General features: G+C 37.7%; 1 protein-coding gene across 1 annotated transcript in view; it reads right to left on the bottom strand.

The window, feature by feature from the left end:
* LOC143171922 (GTP-binding protein Rit2) overlaps positions 1 to 11,316 on the bottom strand; it is a 182,759-nt gene extending 171,443 nt beyond the window's left edge. The window contains exon 1 of the mRNA XM_076361106.1: positions 11,059 to 11,316. Coding sequence (XP_076217221.1) covers positions 11,059 to 11,161 — 103 coding nt within the window. The 5' untranslated portion in view covers positions 11,162 to 11,316. The remainder of the gene's footprint in view (positions 1 to 11,058) is intronic.
* Positions 11,317 to 12,896: the final 1,580 nt, after the last annotated feature.

Raw genomic sequence — 12,896 nt, 5'->3', positions numbered from 1 at the left:
GTATTGCTAAGGCTGGAGCCCACAAACTCCTCTCAGTTCTGGATGATTGTAAGAAGGAGAAGCACCACTTTGCCAGCACCCCATAATTTTCTATCGAGGTTAGATTTACACAGCCTTGTCCATGGCTGAGGCAAGCTTCTACAGCACCTGAAAAGTTGGGAAAAAAAGGGTCGTGCCAAGAAGATTTGTGCTGCTTCCTCTCCGGCTTCCCATTCTAGAAAGCCAGTGGGTGAGAAACATGGGATAAAAAGTCACAGAGGCAGGAGAAAGAGGCACTAACATGGCCTCTGTATACTTTTTGGCCACCAGTACCTGCAGAAGATGTTGGGGTATAACCACGGGCCAGTAGCATCTAATAGGATAAGCACAATGAAAAGACAGCATCTGAAACCAATGCTTTTTGAAGTGTGAACTACTGCCCTTTCCTTCTATGCCGTTGTTACCTTACCATTGCTTTTACTCATCTTTGCCTAGTTTTCTGTTTTCTCAAACTTTTTCCTATGCCTCTGTTTTTTCTAATTTCTTGTTCTTTACTCCTAGTTGTTCACCTCTTACATTTCCCCCTTCCCACTGCTCGGTTCGTTTCTTTTGTATCGTCTGTTTTGCTTTTTTCCTAACCACTTCTCCACCCTCAAATATCACAGCCAATTGTCATTTTGAGCATGTTATTTGCAAAAAAAGTGGAAGAGGATTTACTACTTGCTGTTATGTCAGACATTTAATAACTTTTAAGTATCTTGGTCGATTTTCATGGAGGAAAGATTTAAAAAATCTTTTGACTTCCACTTTTATAAAAACAGATCAGTAAACAGAGTACCCACTGAGAGAGAGACTACGATGCAAATTCACGGCTATTATTAGACACTGGAAAATCCACTGAAACTGCTGTAAGTGAAACAAAGGCCCAGGAAACCAGGTTTCTGGAGCTCATGGGGGGCTATTGGTTACCGTGATAGATTGCTCTTTCTTCTCCTCTATTCCCAGTAGAGAAATAAAGTGTCTCTAGACCATATCTACAAACATAAGGAGACCTCATGAAGCCCAGGAATACATTCTTTGGCTGTATGCAGTGGCAGATATTGTACGAAGCAGACCTCTGGTATACTGTGTGCGATGAGTGAACAGATGACCCTGTCACCAGGCAACCCAAGTAAGATTATTCACTGTGTAGAAAATGTCTGACGATTACTTTTTATTCAAATTGAGAAAGGAACATCATTTCCATTTAAGAAAGTCCCAGACAAAATTTTAGAGAAGGGGAAACTTTACAGCCTGCCTGGCATTCTGCATGATTTAAGAAGCTAGAGTTCTGCCGATTGGAAACAAGCAAGAATTTGACAATTCTTGGCATTGGTTTTGAACATTCTGAGTAAAAATCTGAAACAATGGTACATATTTTGCAAGCTGCTAAAGAGACAATTCTGTAAAGACACTGCAGATCCTGTTCAGCAGACAACAGTTCAGTACAACACAACAAGCTGTCACACAAGTAGTAGGCTAGTAAAGTTACTAAAGGAATCGCAGGATCTGACAGACAATATGAATTTCAGCTAAGGTTCCTTTATTTTGTGCATGTGAAAATGGACAAGAATTACAGAATTACAAAACTGCATGGCACTTCAATGAGATTGCAAGGAAAAAAATTAAACAGCTCTTCTCATAGCTGTAGTCAGTGTAAGCTAAAGAAGAACTACATGCATCAGTCTCTCAGCTGATTACAGCTTTTACTTTGCAAAAGCTTATGAAATTAATTTTTAAAGCTTATAACCGTTTGTGGGTCCACCTTTGGGTCCCCTGAAATAACTAGTTTAGCTCTTGGGTTTTGTCTGAATGAAAAGATAAAACACTGCTTTACAACAGGTAACTGAGTTGCAAACATACCTCTTTTGGAGGCCAGAATCACAATAGCCCAACTTGGCAGCTCCTGAGATAGTCTTTTATACACATATACACACACAGAGACACACACACTCTTCTTTTGGATATTCTCCACACAACTTGAAACAAAGTGGTTTTAGCCAGTGTCTCCACTGGGATCTGGTTAGTGGGCAGGTAATGCATTAGCAAATCACTATAGCTTGCAGCAAAGTGTCTGCCCAAGACAGCAAGACCTTTGAAACTGTGACCCTGCACAATGCTTTGGTAACATTTGATACCTGTCAGTGGAGCTGTGTGAGCGTGATGACTCTTCTAGCTTCTAGGAAAAAAAAAATTAGAAAGGCTTGCAGGCATAAAGGGAGACTAATTAAAGTCAATGAACAAATTAAAAGTGGAAAAGGATTACCAGAGGAATGGATGGAAATCAAATGGAAAGTATGGAAGGAAAAGAGATGAAAGCAGCAACAGAAGGAAAAAAATTCTTTCCTAATTGTGCTTTCAGGAGTGTCCCTAATGGATTTAATCTCATCCAAATTCTAGCAGATAGCATGTGCCGAAAATGCTGCAGATGGCTCAGCTCAGCAGCAGGGATGGCTTGGAAGGGAAACAGTTCCTGTGGCTGCCTCAACAGATTGTTTACAGCAAAGATACCTACAGTGCCCAGTTATTGTCATGAAACAGTGACAATCTCTCCCTTATTTGAGACTTCAATGTGGGCATTTCAAATGACAGATTTGTGTGTGGTTGAAACCAGGAGGGTCCTTGGTAGTTCGAGTCCTGTTGTTGAGGAACAGCCCAGAAGGTTTCCTATCTCTTAATAGCAAGCAGTATGATAGGGAAAAGCTGAGCGGTACACATCTCACTGAAATCTTCACTGTGTAAGTGAAGCCCTCTTTCAATAAATCACGCCATGAAAAGCAGATTCATTAATATAACCTTCCAGGAGTTCTAATCACTTCACATCATTGTTCACGTAGGAGAGTCTTGATGAAGGTCCCGAATCAGTAAATCCCATTTCCATCAGCAGAACAGAGAATAGTTGTTTTGCAAGGGGGGAGCTAACAGATCTACTTACCTTCCATCTTCACCCCTACCCAATATACACGTTAGGTGGCCATTACTGTTAGGGTGCCACCTCAGCGTGTTTCCAGTTATACAGGAGCCCTTATACTCTAGAAGATGCACTTTAGCTCTGTGTGAGGCAACATAAATGACTTTTTTTGTACCGAATGAAGTCCAGTCTTGAGACCAGCCTTAGGATCTCTCTTAAGCAGTCTGAACATAAAGAAAGATGCTGGTTCTACACATCAGTAATGCCACATCAGCCACAAGTCCAGGTAACTTTTAACACATTTCATAATTTTGAGGATGACAATATTCCTTCTCCTCTATAAGAGAGTTTGAAGACTGCAAATGCTTTTTTCTGTTCAGGTATGTTTGCTCATTAATGCTTAATCTCTATAATATATTTTTCTATCTTAAATGAGCGTAAACCAATTAGACTAATACAACTTTCACCAATCTGTTCCTTTCAAAATCTGCTTTATCTTGCTTTTAAGCAAATGGTTAAGGATATATACTGCTCTTATTGGCCAAAGGAAGTCAGGCCTGAAGAGCTCATACATCTCTAATTATACATGTTTTAATTCTAATTTTACCACTTAACTGATGACTCTCCATTAAGCAATTCTGACCCCTTTCCTCCTCAAATTTTAGAAAACATGTCTTCTTTTCTTGATATTTATTACCTTCAAATATTGTAAATTCTCTTTCCCCTGTGCCAAAGTGGCGCAGACAGTGACCAGCCTACTTGCTAGCCTTATCCAAGTGGGTATTCATCATCCAGATGTTATGATGGGAGAAGCTGGATAGATCAACCCATTCACATTACAGCTGCATCCAGTCCCATTTACATTAAATCACTGTATACATATGCAAGTTGCACTGTAAAGAATCGTGGACTACTGGTTGACAGAGCTATTTGAATATAGTCATAGTCATTTGTCGTAAATCGTATTGCATCAGCCCTTTTACCATCTCTGTTGGTCTTCTCTGAACTCTGTCCTGTGTATGAGATGGCTTCTGGTATTGAAGAAACTAGAACTGCAGACAGCTTTCTCAGTAGCAAATTGGTATCTCACATGCAGAAACCATCTTATTAAATGCAGGAGCCATAATTGAATCCTCCACCCCTCCAGCCACTGAATTATGTGAACTGGCAAAATAATGAAAACATCTTTAACTCATTTCCCCAAGGCAAATAATTCTGGCCACAAGGTCCGCCCATAGTCAAGAAAATTAATGAATAAGCAATGTGTTTAATCCTTTCAAGTGGATAACAAACACACTAAAGATAAATGAAGAATATCGGAAACAGGTCCAGAATTATTTAAATCATGAGCTTTAATGGTCACAACCCAGCAAAATACTTCCAAAACAGAATAACACATATGGAAAGGCAGAATTCAGGTCATTGCTAGAGATGTGATAGCACAGGCGACTGCGTTGGGGGAAAGAGCAAGTAACTTAAGGGTTACGGTGGATATTTCTCTGTATGTGATCTCTGTGAACTATACCTGAACTGAGGAATTCATTATTCTCAGAGGAACAAAAAAGGACTGTCAAAAGGAAAGCAGGAAGCTATATTGCTTCTAGTAAGACCACTAATAGAATAACATGAATTTTTGGAATTCATATTCAGAAAACGATGTGGAAATACTAGGGAGCTCGAATTAAGGATACAAAATGCTTTGAGCAGGAAAATAAGCTTCTACAAGTGAGGTTGCAGATGCTAAATGTATTGAAGAGAACGAAGATCAAGGTGATCATTTTCTATAGGTATTAATAGTAAGAGAATAGGGAGTTTTTCAAAGTTGTTAACAAAGAAGTGATAAGATAAAATGACTAGAAGTTGGAATTACACAAAATCGAGCTTGAAACAAATTCAATAACCTATCTGTGAAGGTAATTGAAACATAAGAACAGTTTTGTTATCAAAGATCACAAATATATCAGAACTCTGCATTTATAAAATCTCCAGGGCTTAATCTGGTTTATGGGAAAAACTGGAAGTTGCCCATACCCAGGGATGTGGTTTTCTGGCGTTGGTGGGCCTTCTCTGCAATGTTTTCTTTTTTCATGGAGAAAATACGACCTACACCACCGTCAACCTGCATATAACATTTGTAATTCTTCATTAGAACTACGACTGTGATTCAGTTTACAGCATCCCAGACATGACAAACTTAGCTGGTGGCTTACAGTGTTCAGGTAGGATTTTTTCTCCATGGATATATAATCATCAAGAAGTACTACTGTGTCTTTTGGGTTGTACCATTGTTAGTATTCTTCTGTCTCTTCTCTTCCTTTCCCAGCCTTGCAGTGACACTTCCACATCAGGTCACAGCTGATCACAGGTTACAGTCAGTACTATGAAGTGACCAAGGGAATTTATATGTCATTTTGACTGATCGATACCCTTATGTTTTCAGAACCATTACCAAGCAAGGAAGTTTTTCTCTGGTCAACAAATAGATATCTTTTATTCCTTCCCATTTTTTAAATTCTTTTTCTTCATTTGAATGAGCATAATTAGTTATTTCCATGAAATTCCCAGGGTCTTATATTTGGCCTTAAAAATCCAAATTACCTTTTTTCAGACAGAAGATGATAAGGGAACAAACATTTTTTTTTTTTCAGAGGGATACAGGTGTGTGTCTTTATTAATTGGGTATCTGAATTTCTACTCCAGTTAAAAAAAAGATGGGTATTTGTGCAGTCACAGGAGAAGCAGCACCAAATCAGACACCAAAAACTCTACTTATATTGATTTTTTGGGGAAAAAAGCAATTTGGTTTGCCTTAACTGTAACCCACAGCATGCCCAGACACTTGAAAGGCTACTTTTTTCACCTTGACCCATACTAAGCAGTAACTTAATCCTCCACCTTCATTCTAGCTATTGGTTTGGCTCAGAAGACAATAGAAGACCAGACTCTTTCCCTTGATCCATTTACCAGCCATTTAGGGAAGCATAGCTGTACCTGAGAGCATACTGGGGAGGGGGGGGTAGGGAAACCAAAAGCAACCCCCCAAAAAAAACCCCTACTGACAAGGTGTTTGATCAATGTATGAAGTGTGTTCTACAATACTGAGCCTTGTGATGGTGTAAGAACAGCAACAGCAGACCCAAATGATACTTTTCAACCTCAGCCCTTTTGATGCCAGTGGACTCTCTACCTTTGCTCTTCATCCTTTTCCAGTGTAGCCTGGATCATGTTAATTTATCTCCAAGGGATTAACAAACCGCTGGAGTGGGCCAGTTCTCCAGTACACACTCCATGGTGCTATCTTTATTTACTGGGGAGTCTTGCTATGAGGACATGCTTGAAATAAATAGGCACAGAATTTGCTTTATCTAGACAGAATAAGAGGTAAAACTAGTCAAAAAAAAAAGGCAGTTGATCGCATAAATGAAAGAAAATTGGGGCTTTAATCTAATTCCTAGTACAGAAGTTCCCACATCATAAAAACAATTGCTGTTTTCACGCATTTTGGAACTTTTTTTGTACACATGATTCTGAAATTAATTGGATGAGTCACCTGTATCTGTAGAAATTTGGCATTTGTGCAACACTGGCAAAAAAATGAAGGAAATCAATTGGGTAAGCATGCCCCCCCTAACCAGATCAGGCTGAGAAATACATTTCTTCATACTCTTCCTCTAACAACCCTAAGAGAATCTTTTCTTAATTCCTTCTCTTCCCCTCTTTTTTATTTTTTAAGATTGAAACCTGGAAATATATATCTAAATGTTTTCCAAACCTGTATATTAAAACTAAAAAAATATTAGTTTTACAAAAATCTTGGGGTAATTATTTGACAATCCCTTCAATTTTTTTAAGGTGGCAACAAATAAACTGGCAATCAGGCTGAGGAATAATTCTTGAAAAATGTACATTTTCTCTAAGATAAAAAAACAATTTACTAGCAACATATATTTATTAATTTTTTAATTTTAAAAAAATTCCTCTTCTTGTCTGAAATGCAAATTTCACAGGACAGGTAGCATGAAATTCACTTTGCTTCTATGATACACCCATTCTATAGTTAAACATGTAATTCCAATTACTAGGAATAACTGTAGATCATACTCATCCTTAAATAAATCAATTTTACTAGCATTAGGGGAAAAAAAATAACAAACTGGAATAATATTTTCATTTAACCCAGAAGATGCACTTAAGGTTAGATTATAGTGCAATCTCATCAGCATTTGAAGGGTGCCTAGGTAATAATTTTTCATTAGACAGAGCTTGTCTATTTTATTCAATTGCACAGGTACATCAATTTGTTTGTTCTTTTTGGTAGTCACTGTGCAACCCCTCAGCTAATTATTGTTAATGTTTTGCAGAATGTGCTGTAGTTGTTTATTGTTATTAGTGTAATTAGTTTGCTAAATATCAGCCAACAATGCATGGTCTCAAGATTTAGAGGGTCTTTTATGTATACTTTTTGTAAACCCAGAGATCTGAGCTGCATCAGACAGGGGACCATGAGAGTACTAGGTTCACTGTCCAGATGCAGATCTCTGAAGGTATTTGTAAACAAAACCTGTTTCAAAACCACCAAGATTCTTAGGGTTTAAACCCTACGTCAGGCAACTTGAGGTAGGTTTCAACGGTACTGAGCTGATCTGAGATTTGCCATCAAACCAGAGAAGAACTAGTGTCAAAATCTTTTTTTTAATTGAAATTTGATTATCATTAAAAATGTGTAATTTTGGTATGGACTATAAACAAATAAGAGTCAGTAGAAAATTTACTCTTATTTTATTTTATTTCATTTCAGTTTAATTCCTGGTTCTAACCTAAGTTTGGTCTGAACTTGCAGCAGAGTGTATAGCTGTGCTTGATGTCAGACACAACCTACACATAGTAATAAATTAGCATATTGCTCTGAAAACAAAAATAGTTCTATTTTCAGAAGTCTTAGAAGGGATAAATCATTCTAGGGAATCTATAATCTATAATTACGATACAGAAATCACTTCCCAGGAAAATTTACATAGAGAATCATAGAATCATTTAGGTTGGAAAAGACCTTAAAATCATTGAGTCCAACCATAAACCTAACACTGCCAAGCTATAGCTTTGTACATTTTAATTAAAAGCCACTATTACCTGTTTGTTCCAAACTCTGGGGATCGGGGTGGGAGTTTTTTCCTCCTATAAAATACTGGCAGAGATTTATTTATTTTTTTTTTTTTTTTCCCTTCTGGCAGTGATTTTGCAATGTGAGGACCCTTAAGAGACAATTCTTAAATTATTTGCAGTTTACACATCATCACTCTGAATGTGGTGGGTATCAGATTTGGATGTGCTGTTTATATCTTCTATTACCAACTCTTGTAAAATGTCTAGTACACTGAATAGCCCAAATAACAGGAGGTTGGCTGTCCTCTGGGATTTTCTGCCATCTTGGAACACAGAACTGAAGAGGCAAGCCTGACAATCCAAAGCAAGTATTCTATAAACACCAACGTCAAAGGAACATCCATTGCTGGTGCCCTCTTCCTCATTCCTCCCTGTCCGCACATACAATCACCACCCTCAGCCCCTTGTAATGAGCACGCAATTTTCAATGCAAAGACCTCCATACAGACGGTATGAAATGGCACAGTAAGAGAGCAGCAGAAGGTGGGAAACGGAAGATCAAAATGTCCAGGGGATCCCTGGAAGTGAACTATGTCCAGGGCAAAAAGAAATCTTCTAACATTTCTGCGGCTTGGTTCTTAAGGAAAATTCTTTCCAAACCTGAATTATCTAATACTGAACAAAATGAGAAACAGAAAGGCTTTCATCCAAAAGAGGTTTCCCACTCAGCAACTTAACCCCAGCTGTTACTGCTTTTATCATGACTAAAAAGTGAAAGAGGAGGGAGAAGAAGGGGAAAGAAGCCAGGATATTATCAATCCATCACCCCATATATCACTTATCTGTCAAATGCTAAGTTGGAAATTGAACTTTTTTTAAATCTTTCATCCCTATTCTACCCTGACCCTTTTTTACACTTAAATTCATAATTTCCTGGACAGAGTGAATCTAGGTCATTAGAGGAAAGCAGAGCTCATCTTGGAGAATGAAAGTAGTCAGTCGAGCCTTTTCCTGCTCTTAATCCATTGTAAATTAATCCTGCATATAAAACAGTCAGAATGAATTAATGATTTAGGGAAGGACATCATTTTTTCCTTATCTCTCTCAGAATTCTATCAGTTGGATTATCTCAGGATTCTACTGAAATATTTCACGCCCATTCCACATTGGAAGTTCATAGCCAGTAAATAATGAACTGCCCACCTCCTTTCTTCTAGACTCTTAATTCTCAGTTGCTGGTTTTTTCCCCCAGAAGTTTCACTTTTGTGAAAACAACAGGAGGTTTTCATTAATCACATTGAACGTCATACCTATCCACTTCATCTTTTTTTTATTTCTCTAGACCACACAGACACCCAGTTCCTCTTGGATAATTATGTGGTCCTCAGCTTTCGAAATATGTTGTTACCTTGTGTAATCCACAGATTTGAAGGCTTTATTATCATGAAATCAACAGCTATTTTTTTCTGAACGAGGAGATTTGAATAAACTTCATTTATGCTTTAAAACTCTTATTTAATAGTAAATGGGAACTCTGAAATTTCCTCAATGTGTATATAAAATCTGACTGTTCTGATTCAGTTATACTATGAATATGGTATAGTTCACAAGATCTTTTGTTTCAGTGAATGAGTCTTCAAAATTACATTGTTCTTACAGTAATATGTTTGGGAAAAATTGCTGCCATCTTTTGGATGCACTCAGGGAAAAAAAAAAAAGAAAAAAAAAAGAAGTGACATTTTGCTGAAAGTTCCAGCTGACACAGTCTGCATATCTGCTTTACCATGGAAAAGATAATTTCAAATTGCAGAAAGTTACTTTGAGATAACCAATATTTTCTTCTTTCCCATTTTATACAGTGATCATAGCATAACATCTGTGCAAGAATTGTTTGCTTGGTTAAGCAATACTGATGGGAAATAGCTTTCACTGAAAGATGTGCCACTGAAGTTGAAGCCAAACATAACAAGAAAACAGAAATTATGGATACAGAGAGGAAATTATATCCACTCCCAATATTTAATTTTTTGCATTTATACCTTGCCTTGTTTGAATAGGAAATAAAACTTATTTGATCTATACAATTATCATAGTTCAGTGTCACACCTCATTTATCCTGAAATTTGTTTGGAATCTATCCTGGATATATTATATTATATTATCCTTTTTTTGTTGTTGTTTGGTTTCTTCTTCTCTTTTTCTTTTAAATTTCCAGAAGATGTAATCAAATGCTTGTTGTGTGGCCAGCTCAATACACCGGCTTCTGAGACAAACACTGCACATTCAGCAAAGTCTTTTTAAGAACAGAGAATGCTAGTGTCACTGAGAATAAATCAAAGGTGATAATATCTGTGAAAAAGAAAACATTGTCCAGAGAAAATAATGACTCCTCTGAAGAGATACCATTGTCAGACACTAGCATATCTTGCCAGCACTGGACAGTGATATTAAAATATGCTGCAAATCTACCTTATCGCCTGGAGTGAGACTCAGACATGCATTCTGTAACTGTCCGGACAGGAGAGGAGACTAACACCAGCTGAGCCATAATGACACTCAGCAAAGAAGTCAAAAGATGCGGGGAAGAAAACAGAGTCACTGCAGGCATCCTCCACACTTTGCACTGTACAGCTGACTTTGCAGTTAGTTTCATTTCTGCCTGGGCACAAGGACCGGCAGGCCAACAAGTTACATCCACACTATCCAGCAAACCATCACCCCTCACCAAGTGTTAGAGTGACATGACCGCTTGCTGTTACGCTAACAGCAGCAAGCTAACCACTCTCTCCTCATGTACAATGGAGTTTAGTTTTAGTTTTACAAAAATATCCAATTAAAAAGGCTGTCATTTCAGTCTGTAACAAATTAAGCTGACTCATTGCCCCAGTCACGAATTATAGTCTTTTATCCAAGCCATGTGCAAGAGAAAGAGGAATGAAACCCCTCATTAAACAACGTTCTTGTTCTGTAAACTTTACACTCCCAATTCACCCCGTCTCCCCAAAAATGCTGTTGCTCAAACTTACCGCTTTTGCCAACTCCCCCTGCTCCTAGCATCACCACCTTGTACTCTCTGGAGCCTGCTGAAGAATTGCTGGAGGAGCTGATCATTTCATTTTCTAGCTCCATCTTGCACGAGGCAGAAGAAGGGAGCAAAAGGGAAGAAAAAGCAACTGGCAGGTGCTTTCTCTGATCTTAAACAACTGTAAAAGCTGTGTTAGGGGAAAAAAAAAAAAGGCAGAAAGGAAAGGTATCATACAAGAGGTACGATTTATCAGCCTCACACTCGCTGCTGTGCCTGTGTTAGCTGGAGAAGGTCTCATAGCAACCACTTTAACAGCTTCCAATAAAAATCTCTCTCTGCCCCCTCCCAGCTCTGTATCATTCTCTGTGTTTCTCTTCCTGGACAGAAGCAGTTTTGTGAGACTCAAGAGCCCTGGTACCTCTGGGTGTTGCTGTGTCATTGGAATCAAACTGAGCAGAGACTCCAGGAAAAGAAAATGGATCAAATTACTTTATTATGATGCTTGTTATTCCATGTAGCACTTGCTTGAATCTTAAACAATAATAAAACAGACCAGAATACCTCCCTGCCACTTTGGAGTTAAATATTCATCCTATGTTCATGAAGTTTGCTAGATTTACATTTAATACTATTAAAAGTGAAATAAGCAACAACTTTTAAGAGTCTTTGTTCTTCCCGAAGCTTACTGCAAAGCAGAGAAGTTTTTTAAGGTTAGGTTTGCCCCCAGATCAATTTTCTTTTAGTTGAGTTTGCATCAATTATTTGCAGAAATAAACCAGGTATTTTGAAAAATTGTTTGTTTGGTTTTTTTTGTTTTTATTTCCCCACACGCAGAATTTCAGAAGGGGGTTGGGACTGAAGGGAGGGGGAAAGATCTCTTCATCCAGAAAATATCCATGTAAGCACAGAAGAAAAACAAATTGTTATAAGTATTTCATACTGATATCAAGTGATTTATCTAACCAATCTGGGCAGTCCAAATAAACAAGAAAAGAATAAAACAAAAAGTTTGTGCATGACATCCAGTGTGAAAATCTCCCATTAGAATCATTCAGTGAAAACTTACAGTAAAAGACTGCAGCTCTTCATTGATTTCTGATGATGTCCCTAAAAAATCTAGTATATTTAAAGAATGTGATAAGTAATAAAATACTTACCCAGCTTTAACTGTTATGCAATATTTTTGAGGACCAAAAAGCATCTACTGCAAAAGGGGTGGAAAGCAAAACTTGCTCCCCTTTGAAAAGTGCTGGGCTTTCATGACACGTGCAGCTGTTAAGGAGACAGGGAAATGAAAGCAGGAGAGGCGACTAGTAAAGTAATCAGTCTTGGGAGTCAGACATCTTCATCTCTCCACTCCTGCAATTATTTCACAGAGAGTAAACATAGGGCATTACACAGGAATACAGAATTAAAAGTTGAAAGGGAAAGTAAAATAACACCAAAAAATCATAACCTGATTAAGGACATGATTTAAAGAAAATTAGAAGGAGAGGAAAAGGTATAGAAGAGCACATGTATGGAAGATAGTTTAATGGACTAAGAAAATACAAGATTAAAGAGAAGAGATACGTAAGTATGATAATAGCATTGCAATTGGAATGGAGAAGGTGAACAGAACATGAATACTCATTTTCCCTCCTTATAAAAAAAATTAGGAAACTTCAGATGAAACAGACAGTAGCTGGGTTCAAAACCTAAGTACTTATAAGAGTCATGGCTGACTTAAGGAACCTCTTGCCACTGGAAGTTTTGGGCAGTAGAAATGAACTTGCAATTAAAAAGAATTTAAATACAGAGTAATACAAAATCCACTGTGGACTATTAAAGTCACCACCT

This window comes from Aptenodytes patagonicus, chromosome W, assembly GCF_965638725.1.
Source record: "Aptenodytes patagonicus chromosome W, bAptPat1.pri.cur, whole genome shotgun sequence".
In the NCBI taxonomy this organism is placed as follows: domain Eukaryota; kingdom Metazoa; phylum Chordata; class Aves; order Sphenisciformes; family Spheniscidae; genus Aptenodytes; species Aptenodytes patagonicus.
This window is presented reverse-complemented; position numbering and strand designations above follow the sequence as displayed.